At 49.4% G+C, this 21,571-nt stretch overlaps 4 protein-coding genes across 4 annotated transcripts; 1 reads left to right on the top strand and 3 right to left on the bottom strand.

Annotated features, from left to right (window-relative positions):
- The first annotated feature begins 151 nt into the window (after positions 1 to 151).
- On the top strand, positions 152 to 2,606 carry LOC123166494 (histone-lysine N-methyltransferase ASHR2). The gene is made up of 2 exons (XM_044584304.1): positions 152 to 1,462; positions 2,305 to 2,606. Exon 1 carries the CDS (start codon positions 252 to 254, stop codon positions 1,437 to 1,439), a length of 1,188 nt encoding a protein of 395 aa, XP_044440239.1. The 5' UTR covers positions 152 to 251; the 3' UTR covers positions 1,440 to 1,462; positions 2,305 to 2,606.
- A 482-nt stretch (positions 2,607 to 3,088) lies between these two features.
- On the bottom strand, positions 3,089 to 4,035 carry LOC123166495 (cysteine-rich and transmembrane domain-containing protein WIH2). The gene is made up of 3 exons (XM_044584305.1): positions 3,778 to 4,035; positions 3,466 to 3,646; positions 3,089 to 3,359 (listed from the first exon to the last, which is right to left on the bottom strand). The coding sequence occupies exons 1-3, from the start codon at positions 3,791 to 3,793 to the stop codon at positions 3,314 to 3,316; spliced, it is 243 nt and encodes an 80-aa protein (XP_044440240.1). The 5' UTR covers positions 3,794 to 4,035; the 3' UTR covers positions 3,089 to 3,313.
- Positions 4,036 to 13,799: 9,764 nt separating this feature from the next.
- LOC123167652 (cysteine-rich and transmembrane domain-containing protein WIH2) lies at positions 13,800 to 14,719 on the bottom strand. Its single transcript, XM_044585485.1, has 3 exons — positions 14,526 to 14,719; positions 14,262 to 14,436; positions 13,800 to 14,163 (listed from the first exon to the last, which is right to left on the bottom strand). Exons 1-3 carry the CDS (start codon positions 14,539 to 14,541, stop codon positions 14,118 to 14,120), a joined length of 237 nt encoding a protein of 78 aa, XP_044441420.1. The 5' UTR covers positions 14,542 to 14,719; the 3' UTR covers positions 13,800 to 14,117.
- A 2,252-nt stretch (positions 14,720 to 16,971) lies between these two features.
- LOC123168595 (probable inactive leucine-rich repeat receptor kinase XIAO) lies at positions 16,972 to 18,551 on the bottom strand. The gene has a single exon (XM_044586481.1). It carries the CDS (start codon positions 18,386 to 18,388, stop codon positions 17,186 to 17,188), a length of 1,203 nt encoding a protein of 400 aa, XP_044442416.1. The 5' UTR covers positions 18,389 to 18,551; the 3' UTR covers positions 16,972 to 17,185.
- Positions 18,552 to 21,571: the final 3,020 nt, after the last annotated feature.

Raw genomic sequence — 21,571 nt, 5'->3', positions numbered from 1 at the left:
TATGCTGCTAAATGGGCCGGCCCACTCCATCGCAAGCTCTCTTGTCTCTGTGCGTTTGCTGACAACTTGACGCAGTGAGCGTCGTATAGGAAATACGGGATCAGAAACCCTAATGCAGCGAAGTGGACTGCCAAATACTCCACTCCGGCCCACGGAGCAGCCGAAAAGAGCACCGCTCTCACTCTGCGAGAGGGCCATCGTTCTGCCAGCGGCTTGTTGGTTGCTCTTCCTCTTCCTCCGCCGCCGCCGGAATGGCACTGCCAAACATGGCCGGCGACACGCTCAGGGTAGCCGACCTCCCGGGCCGCGGCCGCGCGCTCCTCGCCGCCCGCGACATCCTCGAGGGCGAGGTGCTCCTGTCCGAGTCGCCCATCCTCCTCTACCCGTCCTCGCTCGCCTCCCTCTCCTCCTACTGCTCCGCCTGCTTCCGCTCGCTCCCACCACCGCCGCACACCCCCTGCCCATCCTGCCGCGCCGCCGCCTTCTGCTCCCCTGCCTGCGCCGCCGCCTCCCACCCGCGCCTCCTCTGCGCCGCGCTCTCCAGCGGCCTCGCCGCCGCCCCCGAGGCGCACCAGGAGCCCCTGCTCTTCCTCCTCTCGGCCTACTCGCTCCAGGAGCCCTCCCTCAGCGCCATCCTCTCTCTCTCCTCGGCTCCGCAAGGTCCCTCCCCGAGCCAGCAGCAGGACGCCGCGAGCCTCCACGCCGCGGTGGCGTCGGTGGCGCCGCCGCACATGCTGCCCGCGGGCTTCTCTCCGGACCTGACGGCGGCCCTCCTCTCCAAGGACAGGACCAACAGCTTCTCCATCCTGGAGCCGTACCGCCCCGACGTGCCGCTGGAGCTCCGCAAGGCGCGGTGCTGCGCGGTGTACCCTCGCGCGTCACTGCTCAACCACGACTGCCTGCCCAATGCTTGCCACTTCGATTACGCCGACAGGCCGGGTCCGGGGAACACGGACATCGTCGTGCGCGCTCTCCATGGCATAACAGAGGGGAAAGAGGTTTGCATCAGCTATTTCGCAGCCAATTGGAGGTATGCTGACCGGCAATGCAGGCTGCTGGAGGATTATGGGTTCCGGTGTGAGTGTGATCGGTGTCAGATTGAGAGCAAGTGGAAGTTTGATGACGATAATGATGCCGGTGATGGGGATGACACCATGGAAGAGGAGCATGGCAAGGAGGATGCTGAAGATGGTGGTGATGAGGGGATGGAGCAGGAGGAAGGGAGTGACGGCGATGAAGACGATTTCCCGCATGCCTTCTTCTTTGTGAGGTATCTGTGTGATCGGGAGGACTGCTATGGCATGCTTGCGCCGTTGCCACCCTTACCGAACGGTGAGCTGTCCCATGTATTTGAGTGCAATGCCTGTGGGCAACTGAAGAAGGAAGAAGACGAGGTTGAGGCTGATGCTGATGCTGGTGATTGCAGCATGGACCAGTAGGATGTTTGCTGCTGTTTTTTTGGGTAAGTGTTCGCAGCACTGAGTATTCACCACTTACACTTCTATCTGCTGCATTGGTGATACTGCTTCCTGAATGTTCCGAATTCATATCCTAAGTAGTATCTTAGTCAGCTCAAGATAAAACATTTGGGTGAGCTGTAGTGCAGGAAATGAATGATTTGATTAGGCCAGTGTAGTATGCAATTGACAACAACCTTAACCGGTGTTAATTTCCATTTGTTTTTGTTTTTCGTAGTTTAATGTGTGAAATTTTTATTTTGGTATCTTTGATTTCTCTGGTTAAAGCCAAAAGAACAGGTGAAATGTCAAGTCACACACTACTTGACTAGCAAAGCTTACCATTTGGAAGTATGTTACTTTGTAAGAGAAACACAGAAATCTTGCTGAATTTTATTATGTTCGACTTGGTTTCTTGACTTGAAGAGAGACACAGAAAGCTGACCCAGTTAAAATTTGTGCTTCATTATATATTACTCCCTCTGTATCAAAATATAAGACGCCTTTTGACATTATGACAGTGTCAAAAAAGGTCTTATATTTTAATATGGAGAAGTTTGCAGTGAGTACGAGCATCGAATTTGAAAGAACATGTAGGCAATGAGTAGACATTATATTTGGGTTTCCTCTCGGTTTCTATACTTTCAAAACATACACATAAATGTTCTAGTGATTAAATTAAATTAGCAGAAAGTCACGGGAACATATGTAGGCTTCCTATTGCGGTTAATGGTTATATTTGTGATAACTGTAGTGGGCACTACATTGGTAGCAGATAGTTTGGGAGTTATTTGCTTGTATGTGTTCGTTTGTCTTTGATGATCTAACATGCAAATTGTTGTCGCAGAGCACTTGGTGATGAAATGGATGCACTGGTTGGCGTTCTCCGTACTTTGGGGGCTGTTTGCCTTAAAGGACTGGTCCAGTGCGCCTGAACTCAGGAATATGTATGTTGTGCTACATGATTTCGTTCACTGAATGTGATTTGTAGGCAGCCTTGCTTGGATCTGTACAATTTTCAGTATGCCTGTATCTTTCTTGGCGATGTGAACGGTGAACCTGCGGTGTTAGAAACTGATGGTGCAAGTAGCAAGTCTACTTGTCAGAGTGTGAATTATGCCTCCTTTATTCATCTTGCCCTTTGACCTGCATCATTGGCTAGCTGTTCGTTGTAGTTATAAAAATCGACATTGCAATTATTGTGTTTTATTTGGTTATTAGAGAGATCAAACTTCCTGAGCGTGGTGCATTTTTTGTGTTCTCAGCATATGAATGGGCTTAGCCACCTCCTGTATATATCCAGGAGAGTAGATATGGCGGCCGGTGTGCTGGAGAAGTTTGGTTTGCTCTTACTAAGAAACAACATTCGCTGTCAAGGTATGCTTTATTTGCCTGGCTGCTGGTGTTTGAAACCAGACCTCCTGGTTTTTTTATAGTAGTTGTACGATTCAGGTTTCGGTTGTCGGCGAGACTGAAACCGAGCACCCATTTTTGGAGATTTGTGAAATTAGTGTACGATTCAGATGGATCAACAACATTGCAACATCATGTTAACTGCACCCAGTTCACTACAAGTATCATGAAATTATTCGATCTGTGAATAATTCACTCAGCACAGCCAACAAGGTGAATAACACCAAGAGAATATGGCATTGAATAAGGCCACTAGATGCATCTCACATGTATATATCTATCTGAGTCATACGAATGGAAACAAAACAACGCACACATGACACACGAGAAAATCGTGCTCTGGGACTAGTACTCAGCACGTCAACCGCACACAAAAAAGAAGCAAAATGCACTCTACATGCGGCGCCTGATTGTGCCGGTGGAACAACATGGGACGAAGTCGATCAGAAGCAGGCGTCGAGGAGGCAGCAGCAGCACAGCGCCGCGCAGCTGCAACAACACAAGAGGAAGACGATCATTATCAGCTCGTTAATTGCAACTGAGGCTACCTACGGAGACGAGTGAGAATTCAGAACTAGGGAGAGAGAAATTATACCATCCTTTCAAGAAGCCATCGCCGCCGTGGCCGTGTCCGCCGCGGCTGGTGGTGTCGGCGCCAGCGCCGGCGGGAGGGTACTGCTGGTCCTGCGGGTAGGTGGACGGCGGCGGCGCGACGTAGGCCTGCTGCTGCTGGCCCGGCGGAGGGTAAGCTGCTGCAGTGCCCGGCGGTGGGTAGCCTGCGTAACCGGAATAAAACAGAACAATAAACTCAGAATTCAAGAACCAAACATGGTCGCTCCTCACTGGCGATTCCTACGAACCGTAGCGAAAGATGACTACACACAAGGAAATTGGAATTGGTACGTACCCTGCTGGTAGCTCATGGTCGGGTTGCTGGAAGAGCTAGCAAAGACTCCGCAGAACGATGCTCTGTTCCTCTGAGTTCTGACGCAACTAACAGATACCAATCAGGATCAGGAGAGGAGGAAGGAGGAACTAGCTAGGACTGGACAGAACGGGATGGAGTGGAAACAGCGTCATCGAGCGTCTACTTATAGGGAGATGCACGCGCGCATGCGGCATCCGGTGAGTTGCTTAGACGCGTCGATCGCCGCCGTCTTGACACGGAGACTGGTTGACGGTTTCCTTAGATTAAAGGAAGAAATCCACGCGGCAATGGCTGCAACGTCGCTCTCGTCGGTGGGTGGCCAAAGGTGACGGTTCCGCCCTTCCTTCCTCCCTTGCCGTGCTTATCTGCGGCGAACCTTCGTCGTCGACGAGGGCCGGCGTGCTGACTGCTGACTGGGTTGGCATTGGTCAACTGCATCGAAGTACTGCTAGAGGAAATGCCACGCGGGGACGAACATCGGGTGCATGCCACGACGACAATTCTCTCCTACGCTTCCTACACGGGAGGATGGTGCGATCCTAACGGGGATTCGAATACCTTTGGCTCCCGCATGTATATACACTTTATATATGAGTTTTTTTTAAATAAATAAATAAAAAGTCAAAATAGTTCAAAAGTATTTTTAGATTAACTTACTTGCGCACTAGCATATAAATTTTCACAAAAAAACCAACGTTGACTTCATATAAAGAAGTCAAAGAGGATTCTTTTTTGCGGAACTTTTCTCACTAGTACAATGAAAGGTCAAGTTTATTTTAAAAATATTTTCAGGAATTTTTGACTTTTTGTTGAATTGCTAATTTTCTTTCATATAGGGTACATTTGTACCCAGGAACCAAACGTTCCCCTCCAATCCTAACGTATGAAATGTTGTTTCTGTTCACGGCTATGAAACAGAGTGATTGTGAAGTGTCATTGCGGCGTTTTAACTTCATAGACTAGTTTTCTTGAACGTCGGCATTTCTTCAACAAAAGCAAGCGGCTTTCGTTGAATGCTACCAGGAGGAGTCGCCACCCAGCACCAAGAGAGGACCTCATGCCAGATTTGTCGCCAAAAAGGGCAGCCCACAAGCAGGTGTTGCATAGTCTTGGGTACTTGGTTGCAAAGCACACAACTTGGCACATGCGGTAGTCCACGTCAGAGCAACTTGTCGGCTGTCCAACACCGGTGTTGGAGAGCGAGCCAGACGAAGATCTTGGTTCTCAATGGCGCCCAAGACTTACAGTTGAGCTGCCATCAATATGCCGTGGTGGAGCCGAAAAGCATCGCCGAGTAGCAGGAGGCAACAGAGTGGCGGTCATCTTCCATGAGAGTTGGTCAGGTTCATTTGATAACTGAGGAAACTAAAGACTCGTCCATAACTCGATGTATTAGACAGTGGCCTCCATTGAGAGAGAGAGAGAGCCATGCATGTCTTGCACCCAAGATCACCCGTAGATGCCCTCGGCAGCCGTGTGTCGCTTCCATTGTCTCTTTGGAATCATAGAAAACACCGCCGGCGCGATCTCCGTGATCGAATGCCGTAGTAACCAGTGATGTTCTCAAAACAGGCATGAGCGGTCGTCTCCCACATGCCATGTTGTACAAGCTTGAAAGATGGCACGGATGTCGTTGTCGTGGTTGAAAGGGAGGTGGTGCCAAGGGAGGGAAGGGTCTGGCTTCTGGAGCAAAAGCCAACGGGTGCAAAGAGCGACACCCATTCATTGTAGATCATGAATTCCCAACCCACCGAGACCCAAAGGGCAGCAAACTCGCTGCTAGTTCACACGGCATTGCCCGCCATAAGCAACCTTGCTGCCGCACCATAGCACGAGTATTATGCTGGGGTCTAGTAACAATTAACAAACAAGCTAACGAATTATAAGACCGGAGGGCATGAACATTTTTATGACGACCTCACCCCTCCACCTTGTTAGAGCTTATGGTTAAGGAGGGGTTCCCTGACCATGGATGACGGTCTAGTCTTTGGATAGGGCCCTCTTCAACTTACGTAGTTTTAATAAATATCGGTGTCGCCAAGATGACCTCTTTCATGAACACCCTCATATAGTGCCTTCATTAAGACTAGAAACATTCATGTCAACTTCATATTTGTTAGGAATTATACATGAAGATTGCAAAGGACGAATAATCCATCTATGCTCTTAAAGCTTGACATCAAGAATACCTTTGACTCTGTCAAGTGGCAGTATTGTTAGACCTCGTGCAGAAGCAAGGCTTCCCCTCATATTTCTAGAATTGGGTCGCTGCTCTGTGGCGCACCTCAGCCTCCAAGATTCTCCTCGATGGGGCACCTGGATACCCCATTCCACGCGGAAGAGGACTCTGGCAAGGGGGTCCTTTGTTGCCTCTCCTCTTTGTCCTTAACATAGACCCTCTTCAGTAGATTCTTGATGTTGTGACCACAAATAGAGATTTACAAAGGTTGAGAGAGAGGGGGCATATGTAACGCCCACGATGCGGCTATATCTCCCACGTGTCGAGGCACGACTTAGAGGCATAACCGCATAGTGGTTTTGTCGCAAGAAGGGTCATCTTCACACAATCCCATGTAATGAACAAGAATGGGATAAAGAGTTGGCTTACAATCGCCACTTCACACAATACATAAATATTATTCATATATCATCCAAAATACAAGCATATAGACCGACTACGGTCAAAATCCAGATGAAAATAAGACAACCCCAAATGCTAGATCCCCGATCGTCCCAACTGGGCTCCACTACTGATCATCAGGAAAAGACACATAGTAACGACCACGTTCCTCGTCGAACTCCCACTTGAGATCGACCCCATCGTCTGCACTGGCATCGTCGGCACCTGCAACTGTTTTGGTAGAATCTGTGAGTCACGGGGACTCAGCAATCTCACACCCGCGAGATCAAGACTATTTAAGCTTGTAGGGGAGAATGGTGTAATGAGGTGGAGCTGCAGCGGCAATAAGTATATATGGTGGCTAACTTGCGCGAAAGAGAGCGAGAAGAGAAGCAACGGAGCGGTCGTCAACTAGCAATGACCAAGAAGTGATCCTGAACACCTACTTACGTCATACATAACTCAGACCGTGTTCACTTCCCGGACTCCGCCGAGAAGAGACCATCACGGCTACACACGCAGTTGATGTATTTTACTTGGGTCAAGTGACAAGTTATCTACAACCGGATATTAACAAATTCCCATCTGCCTCATAACCGCGGGCACGGCTTTCGAAAGATAATACCCTGCAGGGGTGTCCCAACTTAGCCCATCATAAGCTCTCACGATCAATGAAGGATAAACCTTCTCCCGGAAAGACCCGATCAGTCTCGGAATCCCGGTTTACAAGACATCTCGACAATGGTAAAACAAGACCAGCAAAGCCCCCGAATGTGCCGACAAATCCCGATAGGAGCTGCACATATCTCGTTCTCAGGGCACAACGGATGAGCCAGACGTCAGGTTGGCATAGACCCTGGTTGCCCAGGGGGCGCCGGACATCGCTCGGTTTGGGCCAGCACTCGAAGGAGCACTGGTCCGGGGATTTAAAATAAAGATGACCCTCGGGCTCGCGAAAACCCGGGGGAAAAGGCTTAGGTAGCAAATGGTAGAACCAAGGTTGGGCCTTGCTGGAGGAGTTTTATTCAAGGCGAACTGTCAAGGGGGTCCCATAAATCACCCGACCGTGTAAGGAACGCAAACTCAAGGAACATAATCCCGGTATAACAGTAACTAGCGCGGCAAGAGTGGAACAAAACACCAGGCATAAGGCCGAGCCTTCCACCCTTTACCAAATATATATAGATGCATTAATTAAATAAGAGATATTGTGATATCCCAACATATCCATGTTCCAACATGGAACAAACTTCAACTTCACCTGCAACTAGCAACGCTATAAGAGGGGCTGAGCAAAAGCGGTAACTTAGCCAAACAATGGTTTGCTAGGAAAGGATGGTTAGAGGCTGACATGGCTAAATGGGAGACATGAAATAGCATGTGATAGGTAGCGGAGCATGGCAATAGAGCGAACAACTAGCAAAGCAAAGATAGAAGTGATTTCGAGGGGTGGTCATCTTGCCTGCAAGATTCTCAGAGTTGTCGAAAGCTTGATCCTCGTAAGCGTACTCGACAGGTTCCTCGTTCACGAACTCGTCTCCCGTCTCTACCCAAGACAAGAACAGAAGCAAACGGAACCACAATCAACCACGAGAAATGCACAAGCAACATGATGCAAAACATGTATGATATGCAAGATATGATATGCGATGCATATGCGTGCTCCGGAAGGAAAATGATGAACATGGCAGTAACTTGGCAAACCAAGCATGCCACTGGAAAGATGAGATGATTTCGGTAGAAATCGATATAAAGATCACCGGAATCGGATGCACGGTTTGCAAATGGCAAGCAAAACAAGAATGACACGAATCTGCGATAAACAGCAAGATAGCACTTAGAATGCAACAAGCAACAATGCTACAGCACCCCAACATAGCAACAAAGCATATGACAGTATACTACAGGAGATGCTTGACAAAAGATGAACACTGAGCTACGGCTAGTTCCCAACATATCAAGCTCAAACAAGCATGGCAAAAGTGCAAAAGATTACAGGTTCACAGACTTAGTGAAAAACTGGACATGGCAGTAAACAGCATCAGGTAGCAATGTTCGGAGCACGAAATCAACATGCTACGGGAACTCAACATAGAAAAGCAAGGCATGGAAGTGTTCTACTAAATGCACATGACAAAAGTCCCTTTATGACCATAAGCCAAAAAGGACAAGAAGATATGATGGCAAGCATGTAAACATAGCAAGTTTCGTTATCAGGTTTCCGACTTAGCAGAAAACAGAGCATGGCAGAAATATTAATATATAGGCCTATTTGTGAGCTTGATGCACTCACTACAGAGCAATGCATGACAAACCAAGCATACCTACAGCAAGAAGGCATGTTTATGAAGCTATTCATGGCAAGAACACAAGCATAGCATGTATGGATCAACTACAATAAGCTTGGCAAAATTGCATATCATGTTAAGAATCTGCCTGAAATATTTTATAGCAAAAGTAGAGCAAGATTGAGTCATGCTATGGCACTCCATAATTGCAAACAATTGCAGGAATGGGTCAATTACAACTATAGCTACAAAACATCCTTAATGAACATCTCCAAAATATGCATGGATCATTCTGTAGCATCAAGTTTACATGGCAACAAAATTACAGCAGACAAGGACTTAAGAGAAATCAGTAAGTCCCTGAAATCAGAAATATTACGGGGCCTACTTTGCATGCTTGTGCTAGTCACCACAGAGATCACAAAAATACATGGACTACACCCCTGGAAAGATGGCATGGTATACTTCAAAACACATGTAGAGCTCATGCTTATAAGATGCACAGATTAAATGATACAAAAATGACAAATCTCCAAGTTCTGTCAAGAACCAGAGAATAACAGCAACTAGCCCTCTTCCAACAGAGATTTGGGCATCAAGAAGACCTCTAATGAACATGGTGCAATTGAACAAAATGAAGAGCATCACGAGACAAACAATTTGACATATTACACGCGTGAATCGAAGCTACATGCACGGAGTTATAGCTATACGAACAAAGGCACTTGCTGTAGAAAAGAAAATACTTAGAATATTTCGGGAGAAAAACGGGTCAACCTCTAGTCAAACGGGATCGAGATCTGCCGTGCTCCTCGAGCTCGGGCCGGCGACCGAAGGAAGAGGACGGCGGCGCGGGGGAAGAAGATGGCGCGGGGAGGCGCCGGCGGAGGGAGGCCGGAGGAAGGAGGGGCGGCCGCGGCGGCGGGCGGCGGAGAGGCCGCGGCGGCGGGGCGAGTGTGGCGGCGGCGCACGGGAGGCGAGGCGGCGGCGGGTGCGCGGCGAAGGGCGCGAGCACGAGGGCGGCGGCGATGTGGGCCGGCGGGCCGGCGGTGGGCCTGCGGGCCGGCGGCGGAGGGATGTGGCCGGATGCCACGTGGCAGCTTGCGATTCGTCGGGGCGCGGCGGCGGACGTGTCCGGCGGGGTACGGACGCGTCCGGCGGCGCGGAAGGATTTTTCTAGGGTTTGGACTGCGGTTGTATTTCGGGAGTCTCACATATAAATAGGTAGAGGGAGCTAGGAGGCTCCAAATGAGGTGCGGTTTTCGCCCACACGATCGTGATCGAACGACCTAGAGCATGGAAGAGAGTTTGGTGGGTTTTGGGCTGGTTTTGGAGGGGGGTTTTGCTGGACACACAAATGGACTTTGCGGATGCCCGGTTAACCGTTGGAGTACCAAACGACCTCCAAATGGAACGAAACTTGACCGGTGGTCTCCGGTTTGTATAATAAGGCCACTTGACAAGCCTCGGTCCATTCCAAGAAAGTTTGACACCCGCACACGAAAGAAAACGAAAGGGGTGCACCGGAGGAGATAGGAGCGCCGGATTGCAAAACGGACAGCGGGGAAAATGCTCGGATGCATGAGACGAACTCGTATGCGAATGCAATGCACATGATGACATGATATGAAAATGCATGACATGACAAAATACAAAACGAAAGACAAAACCCGACAACGGAGGGAAAATCATAACACATAGCCAGAAATGGCAAGAGTCGGAGTTACAAATATGGCAAGTTACATGCGGAGTGTTACAGCATACCTCCGTACTTCGCTATATCCAGATGTGTTGCCATTTTATGGCCTTCTTAAAGGAGGACGTGGACATCACTTACTTCCATTTTGTAAAGATCGAGGACATCATGGGACTAGTCACAAATGTGGAAAAGGGCTTGGGAGCACCCATCAGATGTATAGACATTGGCCTAGATGATCAGTGGCGGCGCCAGGCCCCCAGCAGGTTGGGCCGCGGCCTGGGGCGTGGCCTCCAAACTCTACCTGGACTGTAGCATTCATGCCACTATTTGGCGCTATGTCATGCTATAGGCTTAAGGTGATTTTGCCTATTCCAATATCTGAAGAACAAAGCACCTTTGAGGTTGATCACTGACAATGTTCTTGTGGCATACGAGTGTGTTCATGCCATAAGTACTAGGAAGTGCAAGAAACCTTTGTGTGTAGGTAAGTTGGATATGATGAAGACATATGACAGGGTAGAATGGATTTTTGGAACTGATGTCGGCACAATTTGGGTTTGCTTAGGGTTGGATCTCAATGATCATGAGATGTGTTACATCTAAAAAATATTTAGTGAAGATAAATGAGGGCTGCACTAGGAGTTTTGTTCCATACCGAGGTCTCTCACAGGGTGAGCCACTCTCCCCTATCTATTTTTGTTTTATATTGAAGGTTTTTTCAGTCTGTTGAGGAAAAGCGCAAAGCGACAAAACTATAAAGGGAATCAATATTGGGAGCACCGGCCCCCATGTTACTCACCTGCTTTTTGCAGACAACAAGGTTGTTTTCTTGGAAGATTCACGATATAACTTGGACGCCCTAAGGGACATCTTAGGAAAATATGAGGATGCTTCTGGGTAGAAAGTTAATCTCCAAAAGTCATCAATTTTCTTTGGTAAGGGTTGCAAGGAGGAGGACAAAGGGGCACTCAAATCAGGCCATAGCAATTCAATTTGAAGCTTTGATCGAGAGGTACCTGGGTGTCCCAACTCCTAACAATGGTTGATAGATCAAAAGATGGCACCTTCAAATATATGACTGAATGCTCGAAAAGTAAAGTTTCTGGATGGAAGGGTCAAGGTTTGTCCAAAGATGTAAGAGAAGTACTCATCAAATATGTGCTCAAGACACACCAACCTACACCACGAGTTGTTTTCACCTCACAAAGAAAATGTGTCGGAACCTGACTTCGATTTTTTTGAAATTTTGCTGGGATGCAGTGAATGGCGATAGGAAGGTGCATATGATTGCATGGGATAAGATATGTATGGCAAATAGAGTTAGAGGGCTTGGTTTCAAGGACCCGAAAGCTTTTAGCCAAGCATTACTAGCAAAGCAAGCCTGGCGAATTCTACAAGTCCCCTCTTCTCTTTGTGTGAGAGTGCTAAAGGAACGCTATTTCAAGGAGGGTATGATCATGAATGCGGCGTGTCCGGCGGGGGGGGGGGGGGGGCTCTTTCACCTTCCAAAGCATCCTTCATGGACATGACTTGTCGAGGGTGGGTGTTATATGGCGTATAGGAGATGGATCGAGAGTGAACAACCATCATGATAATTGGATTCTGAGGAGAGGCAGTCTGAAACCCTCAGGGGGTACATGGAGTTAATATGGTTTCTGACTTGATCATAGCCAACGACACGAGGTGGGACGAGGAGAGGGTGGACAACATGTTTTCCCATGATGACGCGCAAGACATAAAGCAGATAGTGATCGGAGGCCCGAGAATGATAGACTAGGTCGCCTGGAACTACACAAAAAGTAGCCAGTTCACGGTACGACCAGCATCGTATCATATACGCACGGCCATGAACATAGTGAAGACTGGATGACCGAAGTCTACCTTATTTGTTGGAAACCACAAGAGTTGGTTGTCTTTTGTGGGACACTTGCGCGCCAAATAAAGTGAAGATCCATATGTGGAGGCTTATGAGGAACGGGCTGGCGGTCGGGTGTGAACTTCATTGCCGTAGAATTAAGGCTGGAGTCTTTTGTGTCGCGCATGGATGAGAGGAGACAAGCTATCATCGCTTTTGGGCGTGTCGGCACTCCGCCTTATTTTGGAAACTCTTGCGTTCAGAAAAGGGAGTCTCGGTGGTAATCCACCACCGGTGTAGAATGACTCCTAGAGCACTTATGCGAGTTAGTTTCTGTGGCCTGTGGTTGGCGCCCCGGAATGATGCAAAGGATGGTAAGTGCATAGCTCCTCCACATGAAATAATGAATTTGGTGTGCACACACATGGAAGAATGGAGGTCAATGCAGGTGAGGCGTGTGCTTTCGAGTACGCTGCCGGTGACGGAGAGATGGAACACGCCGGTGCCTGGATGGGTGAAGGTCAGCTATGATGCGACGGTGTCCAGATTTGGCGAGAAGGGTATGTGGTGGTGTAGGGGCTGTTTGGTTCTTGCCCACGCTCGCCTGACCAAATCAAGGGCTGCCAAAATATTGGCGCTGGTTTTACCCGCCCGTGATCCGCCCATGATTTGGCGTCAGAATATATGGAGAGAGCCGTGGTGGTTTGGGCGTCTAGACATCCATATGACGCAATATTTTGGCATGGCAGGCAATGGTTGCAATCCAAACAGCCCCGTAGTTATCAGAGATCACAATGACGCCTTCAAAGTCGCCGCTTGCCATTTATTTTGTCATTCCTTTGATCCAGAGATAACCGAGATTCCAGAAAGTGGTAGTGCAGCTCGAGTTCCATGGTACCCCCATGAACAGTAAAATAAAAATAGTTAAAATTCAAAAAATCTTGAAATTTTGTGACATTGTTTATGACCAAAAAAACTGAAGTGCTTGCAAACTTTGGTGCCTATATGACGTCTGGCGAGCTCAAAAAAAAGGTTCTGCTCAACAGTGCACACAAGTTTGAGCACCAATAGTTTTTTATTTTCTGTACAGGCTCCTAGAATGTTATTTGGCCACAAAAATTTGCTAGAAATTACAACATTTGGTCACAATCACTCTTACAAAGTTTCAGATTTTTTGGATCTTTTTACTTTTTAAATTTTACTGTGCATGAGAGTACCATGGAGCTCGAGCTCTGAAAAGTGAAAACCCACACTTCAGAAATGCTGGCATGTCGGAGAGCTATCGAGGTGGCGACAGAGATGGATTTCTGAAGAATCCACGTCGAGCTGGACTGCAAGTCCGTTGTAGGTATGCTCAATAATCAAGAGAGAAATCTCTCTGTCGCAGGGCCGGTGATAGAAGAAATTAAAGGTATGCTGCGTGCTTATGAAGACTGGAAGGTTTCTTGGGTGAGAAGGACAGCAAATGTTGCCGCTCATAGGTTAGCTAAAGCACACGTGGGTGATGAACTTTGCAAGGTGGTTAAATGTGCCACCGGATTGTACTTTATTTTGGAGGTGGTCTCCGACGAGATTCCTGAATTTCATTTAAAAAGGAAACACCAAGAAAATATACATTCCATAAGGCCATCAGATCAGTCTCACATGTCTATCTATCACACACAGAAACTTGTTAATTTTTTTTTATCACACAAGAAATCTTGTTCTGCCTCTCAAAAAAAAATTCCTGTTCTGGGACTAGTACTCAACACATGAACCACGTTTAAAAAAGAAGCAAAATAAGTATGACGATACTCTATAATCTACAGTATATGCCACGTCTGATCGTGCCGGTCGAAAAACATGGGACGAAGTGGATCAGAAGCAGGCGTCGAGGAGGCAGCAGCAGCAGAGCGCCGCGCAGCTGCAACAACACAAGAAGCAGACGATCAGTATCAGTTCGTCAGAAATGAGGCTACGGACACGAGGGAGAATTCAGAACAGGGGAGAGAGAAAAATTACCATCCTTTCAAGAAGCCATCGCCGCCGTTTCCGTGTCCGCCGCGGCTGGTGGTGTCGGCGCCGGCAGGAGGGTACTGCTGATCCTGCTGGTACATAGCCGGCGGCGGCGCGACGTAGGCCTGCTGCTGGTGGCCCGGCGGAGGGTACGCTGCTGCAGTGCCCGGCGGCGGGTAGCCTGCGTAACCGGAAGAAACAAAAAGATCACTCAGAATTCATGAACCAAAAATGCTCGCTGGTGATTTCTATTGGTAGCTTGGTACGTACCCTGCTGGTAGCTCATGATCGAGTCGCAGGAAGAGCTAGCAAAAACTCTGCAGAACAATGCTCTGTTGATCCTCTGAGTTCTGACGGGATGAACGGATACAAATCAAGAACGATAGAGGATGAGGAGGACGTCAGCTAGGATTGGACAGAACGGGATGGAGTGGAAACTGCATCAATCGAGCGTCTACTTATAGAGAGATGCACATACGTACGCGGCATCCGGTCGGTTTGCTTAGACGCGTCGTCTTGCCTGCTTGAGACAGTCAGACAGAGACTGGTCGACGGATCCCTTAAACTGAGTCCACGCGTCGATGGCGAGGCGTCGCTCTCGTGGGTCGGTGGCTTGGCTGCAGCCTGCAGGTGACGGTTCCGTCTTTTTTTTTTTAAACAGAGGCAAAAGCTTTGCCTTTTCATTAATTAAGTTAATTGATGAAAAATCGGGCGAAAACCGATACATCAAGGGTCAAAACCCATAAGACTCAAAACCAACGGAGATACCGCAGATGGCACACAAGAACAAGCCATCCCGCGAAACCACAAGCGGACTACTCCAAAAAGACGGCCACCGGAGAAACAAGCACGTGCTAGCAACTAACATCCTGCATGGTTATCCCCCAAGGGGGCACTGATCCGCCGGTTGACCTTCTTGATCTTCTTCGCATTGACCAGGCGACACAAACATTGAATGATTGGAGTCAGACCGGTGAACAGGTCGGCGAAGTCATGCAAAGTGCCCTCGCTCTTAGTCGCCAAGCCACATCCCTCATCAACATCCCTCACTTCGCCCGCGGCAGAAATGGCCACACTCAGTGGCCATGCTGCCCTCGACACCTTCGCCCGCGGCAGAAATGGCCATGCTACGGTTCCGTCCTCCCTTCCTTCCTTCCTCGCCGGGCTTATCTGCGGCGAACCTTCGTCGTCGACGAGGGCCGGCGTGCATCCGTAGCTGGTCAACTGCATCCAGAGCAGAGGAGATGCCACGTATGGGCGAATCGGCGCAGCCACGACGGAGGAGTACGTATAGTTCCTATCCAGCCATGCGTAGCGGCAACGCCAAGACATGCAGGGCTAAAGATGGCACTGCCACAGCACTCACCTAGCTGACTGCCACTCTCTGCAACTGAACCCCAGCGCGTGCGCATGTTATTAGCAAGAGGAACATCATTCGATTAATCCATCATCTAATTACTTGCCAGAGATTAACAGGCATGGATAATTGCACAGGCTTGGTCCATGGAAGAAGAAGAAGAAGATGGTGCATGCAGAAAGTAAGTACACCTTGATGATTATTCAGAACACCAATGCCAAGACATGCATAATTGCTGCCTTCTTGTGTACATAACTATACAAGCATCATTCTGCTCATCTAGTGCTCTGTGGGCGAAGGAAAGATTTGGTAGAGGTCATGATGCAGAAAGTGAAAAGATCCTGTAACTTTGTTCGGAGCTTTGTCCAAAGGTTGAAAACACACACATACAGACAGAAAGCAAGATCGACAAGTAGAATCCGAGACGAGAGACTGTTAAGGGCATCTTCAAGGCGGACTCACAAACCTCCCGTAACTGTCCGGACAGCGGATGTCATTCAACGCCGACTGGCCGTGGAGCGGTCCGGACGCGATTTCTCTCGCAAGCCAGTGATGGAGGTTTGCGGGATTCGGAACCGCTCTATGCGGCCAACCATAGACTAGTGTAGTGTATCCGCGTCGTGGGAGTGGAGCTCTGCGCGACCGTACGTGCACATAGTTTTAACTTTTTAGTCAAATATATATCCAAAATGTAACCGTTTGTGTCTGGTTTGTATGAAATCTGTCATGTTTGTATGAAATCCGGCCGAGTCTGCATGTAATCCTGCACGAATTTCGTCCGGTTGATTTGAGTTGTTGTGAAAATGTATGCGGCTAACGTTGGATGGCCGCCTCCCGCATCCATGTCCGCGGACAGGGATGCGGGTTTTTTTTTAGGTTATCGTTGGAGATGCCCTAACGGTAGATCATTCTCGTGAGTTCTTCTCCACTTCCCAGCTCTTCTCCACTTCCCAGCGTGTTGTGGAAAGGAGAAAGGAGGGAAGAACAAGTGAAAAAGGGATGAGAGCTGTTGTTTAACTTGCGTAAGCCATGTTCACATGAGAATATGCTTTGGTAGTGTTTCTGACCCAAGCCATCAAATTACAGAAGAACAATACATCTGGTTTGCTACATTTGGTCTCGAATCCTAGTTGTGCAGGGTGGTTGGTACAGTAGTTTGGAAGTAGAAAAAACAAAAACACACAGTTGCTACATTCTGAAACCGCGTAGCACCCCACGTCCAAGTTTGTGCTGAATTATTCTTCAGTCCTGCAATGTACAGAATAATACCCCTCCGTATCGAAATTGCAGAGATGCACTTTGTAACAATTCGAACCATTGAGCAACAAATCGGTAGAGATAACATAGCATGGCCGAACATTTCTTTGCACAAAGTTTCTCTGTGTAAATCGCAATCGCTGACACTGAAACACACCAGATCCACCTTACACGTGTACAACTGACAAACTACGGCCGTATATCTAAAGGAAGATCACAAAATATACACCAAAAATTGGTTTTTCACCTGTGTCATGAGCTATGACACCATCATTACCCACTAAACCACCCCAAAAGCCTTAAAACATTTCCTTCCTTACCCCCTCCTCCCGCCGCACTGAGCCGGCGGCCGGCGCCGGCCCCTGCCGCCCTTGGCCGGGCACGCGGCCACCACGGTTGGCGGCGGCGCAACACAGTTCCAGTGTGCACATACCGCTGCGCTCGACGGCACGCCGCGCACGCTGATGCCGGTCAGGAAGTTGTCTTGAAGGAAGAGCACCCGCATGCGCCCGCCCTCCGCCGCCGCCACAATCTCCGCCGGCACCGCGCCAGCAAACTTGTTCCCGTTCAGGTACACTGCGGCCGCGCTCGCCAGCTCCGCCGGCACCCGCCCGGATAGCGCGTTGTGGCTGAGGTCCACCGTGGCGCCCGAAGGCAACCGCCCCGCCGGCCGGAGCTCGCCAGAGAAGGCATTCTTGCGCAGCTGCAGGTACCCAATCCGGAACGAGAAGACTTCTCCGGGCACCTCGCCGGAGAACCAGTTCCCGCCGAGGTCAAGAAACGACAGCCTCGTCAGTCTGCGAAGGACGCCGCCCACGCGGCCGGAGAGCCTGTTCCCAGCGAGACTGAGGTACACGACCGTCATCGGGAGCGGCGGTACGCCGCCGGATAGGCGATTGTTCCTAAGGTCGAGGTGGACCAGCGGCGAACTCACTGTCTTGGGGATCTCGCCGGAGAGGGAGTTGTGGGAGAGGACGAGCGTTCGGAGACTCCTGATTTGGAGCAGCGACGAGGGTATCTTGCCGGAGAAGGAGTTCTTGCTGAGATCGACCGTCCGAAGAGCAGGGGAGAATGCTCCGGGGAGGTTGCCCGAGATGAGGTTCCCAGACAGAGCGAGGAAGCGGAGCGACGGGAGCGCCGCGACGGCGGAGGATAACCCCCCGGATACGCGGCCGGGGACGAGCGAGAGCGAGCTAAGCGCGGAGAGACGCGCGAGCGCGGCAGAGGGGAATGCGCCCGAGAGGCCCGGCGCGCCGGCTCGCGGGTCCCCGAGGGCCAGCGTGACGACCCGGCCATCGCCGGAGCAGGAGACCCCCGCGAAGCCGCAGGGGTCGCCGGTGAAGTCCCACGAAGCGAAGAAGCCGGAGCCCGGCAGGTCGGAGAGCGCGCGCCGGACGGCCTGCAGCGCCAGGTAGTCCACCGGATGCAGCGTCGCTGCCGCCGGCTGTACCGCAACCGCGAGAAGGGCGGCGGCGAGGAGCAGGAACACGGCAGGGCGCCGCGTCATGCGCGCGGCCATTGGGCTCTCGAGGCGAGGTCGCGAGGCGGTGGTGTATCAGCAAGGAGAGCGAGGTAGTAGCTCAGTGAATCGCATTGTTCAGCGCGGCGTTGGGTGGTGTGAGCTGGTCGGGGAAGAACGCGCTGGGGATGGGGCTCTGCCTTTGATAACCTTGCGTGTGGTGTGGTGTGGTGGTTCCCACCCGACTGCATCCTGTCGCTCACGGACAAGTGGGACACCCGGCTCGGTGGCCCCAATTGCCAGAGGTTAATTTTGGGAGTGCGCTGCGCTTTGAAAGCCGTGCAGATGGAGGCAGGGGCGCAGAGCCATGGACGTCAATGGTGAGGAGTGAATAGCAAGAGAACAACCATATTTTAATTCGGGTCCTGGTCCTGATGATTGTCCAGCTTCCCTGGGGAGAAGAGAGGCAAAAGCCAAAAGGTGAGAGGATGCCATTTATTTTCAGGAAGGAGAAAAGCGAGAGGATTTGGCACAGCATCTGGGACAAGCATCTATCTCCACTGCGCTTGTTTGGTTGTGGTTTGTTTGTTCCTAATGATGGGTTGGAACAAGAGAGACAAAAAGTGCATTACTTGTCCCTGCTTTACTCTAATGTCCCAGCATCAGGTTAAGTAGAATAACCATGGCTCTTGGTTCACCACCTTTCTCATCTCCGTTCCCTAGATAGCATGGCCTGCTGCTAACTTAGCTAGCTTCCAGTGCAGTGAACTCCCAAGTGTGCATGACATGATACTAAGTCCATAGGTGCTATGACAAATCACAAAGACTGAAGCCATACAGGTGCGTGAATGCAACCCCCACCGTCACATGTAATCCATCCAAATACAGAGATCAACACTACTACAATACATAATCCAACTCTAAAGCGTACAATTTATAAATGTGAACACACAGATAGACTGTAAGTGCAGCTGCATGGTTCAGCCTTGATCTATGGCTGTTACTACTAAGTTTGCCCGATCTCGACGCGGCTGCAGGTACATTGTTGTTTCTTTTTTGCTTCGTTCGGCCATGCAGGCCGGGGACATGGTGCATAAATACTTGTCGCAAGAGGTGTCAATTTACTACTCCTACAACGGCCAGCAGGTTAGCTGAAGAGCTCCTGCATCGAGGACGCCTCGCTGGGTAGTGTACAAAAACTGTACGTATGCTGCTGGATTTCAGTTTTCATGTAGGCAGGCAGCTCCAGATCGCGCACGACACTAGTGTTGTATCTCAGGTCTGGTCTGTACAAAATCAGTAGTGCATTGGTGCGTGCATGCCTCTGAGCCGGCCACTGCTGCATTGCATGCTCCCTTTAGTGAGCTCCGCGAATGTGTCGGTAAGGTTGACTTGGTAGCTCGCCCCTGCGTCCCTCCTTGGGCGACTCGGGCGGCTCCAAAGTCCAAACCTTATACCAGTGTTCAAACATAATAAAAATTACATCGAGATACCGATACCATCAAATGATCACAAGCAGGTGTTTGATAATGTCGCAGCTCCAAAGTCCGGATGCAGTTGTTGGTCTGCTCCCCGCCGTCCACCATCTCTCCGGCAGTGCAGTGGCGGATGAACCTAACGGCCATCAGCACCAACCGAAGCCGCGTGCTTGATGTGCGCATGCGTGAGTTGATCCAGCTGTGTTGTGCGTGGTTGATGTGTGCTTGATGTGTGTGTGCGCGCGCGCTTCTAGATTGTTGCTTACATATTGCTAGAGAGGGATGTTGATCTTGACTTGTTAGCCTAGCGCTCAATTTGTTGCTGCTGCTACACTAATTCCAGCCTTGATTATATTCTGTCAAAGCAACTGTACAGGAGGAAGACCAATCAATGGAATTTCTTGTCATGTGGTTGATGCACTCATGAATCTGTGTGATTCTTTGTCTTCTATGTATCTCTTCTTTTTTTTACCATCCAATGGATTTTTAGGCTCCTGAAGCCGTGAGCATGTATCATGTACGTGTATATTTACCGGTCTGAAACTTGTTGCTATGTGTGTCTGATCATAGATGTATTTTGACTTGGTTGTGTATTTTTATTCTGAAAGAATGCTCTGCTAAATGGGCGGAGGTGGGTTGCAAGGGATGAGCATTTTTTTTCCCAATTTGTCACTGACATTTATCACAGAAGGATCTGCGTGGTCGAAATAGGAGCGAGTTGATGTCATCATAGCCAACTTAAAAGGATATTGGGATGATAGATGATCATGATACACATCCTAACCAAAAGGTGCTTACTGTGGTACAAGAGTTGCCTCTGGGTGGCACCAAAGTTGCTTGAGAAAAAAAAAGTTCATCAAAACATACGCATATGGGATTTAGTTTTGAAAAGCTCATCGTCAGAAACGTAATGTTGAAAACGGATCTTATTTTGATGCTCGGTTTAAAAATTATGACCTTTTGAAAGTTTTAAACCCACAAAATAATTACACATGGGACAAGATCTTGACTTTTTTATGGTGAATTTTTGAACCATAGCATTAAGACAAAAAAATTTCTTTTTTGGCTGTGTGCTCGGGAACGCTGGAGAGCACATGTGTGCTCCCTAGTCGCCTCCATAAATGCGAATCATTTTCTCAAAAAAAAAACTACCAAATTCATTGATCTAACAAAATTCATTAACCAGACCTCGCAAACATAAGGAGTTAAGGACGAACCCAGGAGGAGATGTGAATGGGAGATGTCCTTTGGCGCCCGACAGCACAAGACGCACGCCGGCGGGTGCTGGAGCTACCGGCGCGCCAGCCGGTCTTGGATGGATTTTGCGGCGGGTCTATCTTCGGCTTTGTTTGTATGGTGTGCACGCCTAGCTCTGAACACCCCTGGATTTTATTTTACTTTATTTTTTCTTTGACGGGGAGAGCACCCCTGTGATGTTGGTGTGGGAGTAAACTAAAGATCAATCGAGGTTTCACGTACATGCGCCCTGGTGATGCGCTTACCTTGTCTGCGGCTGCCGCGCCCGTGATTTTTATTCATGGCCGGTCAGGCCTGGTATGTACTGGAGTAAAACTGAAATGCATGCCCCAACCTCATTTTTGGCCGATGCAATTGAATGTGTCTGCAGTAGCCAGGACTGTACGTACGTACGTACGTACGTGAGGTGGCTCCATGATCAGGCCATGGCGAACCAAACGCAACCAGAACCAGAGCGATGCATTCATGGCGGCGTCTGCTGATGCTGATCGGCGAGATACTTGCTTAT

This window comes from Triticum aestivum, chromosome 7D, assembly GCF_018294505.1.
Source record: "Triticum aestivum cultivar Chinese Spring chromosome 7D, IWGSC CS RefSeq v2.1, whole genome shotgun sequence".
NCBI classification, from domain to species: Eukaryota; Viridiplantae; Streptophyta; class Magnoliopsida; order Poales; family Poaceae; genus Triticum; species Triticum aestivum.
The sequence above is the reverse complement of the archived record's forward strand: the minus strand, read 5'-3'. Positions and strand labels throughout refer to the sequence as shown.

Bases quoted from the DNA above. Each gene is read 5' to 3' on its own strand.
- LOC123166494 (XM_044584304.1), top strand. From the start codon at position 252: ATGGCACTGCCAAACATGGCCGGCGACACGCTCAGGGTAGCCGACCTC.
- LOC123166495 (XM_044584305.1), bottom strand. The intron at 3,360-3,465 runs GTATAATTTCTC...GTGTTGTTGCAG, and splicing joins GATGGCTTCTTGAAAGGATG to CTGCGCGGCGCTGTGCTGCT.
- LOC123167652 (XM_044585485.1), bottom strand. The intron at 14,164-14,261 runs GTAATTTTTCTC...GTGTTGTTGCAG, and splicing joins GATGGCTTCTTGAAAGGATG to CTGCGCGGCGCTCTGCTGCT.
- LOC123168595 (XM_044586481.1), bottom strand. From the start codon at position 18,388: ATGGCCGCGCGCATGACGCGGCGCCCTGCCGTGTTCCTGCTCCTCGCC.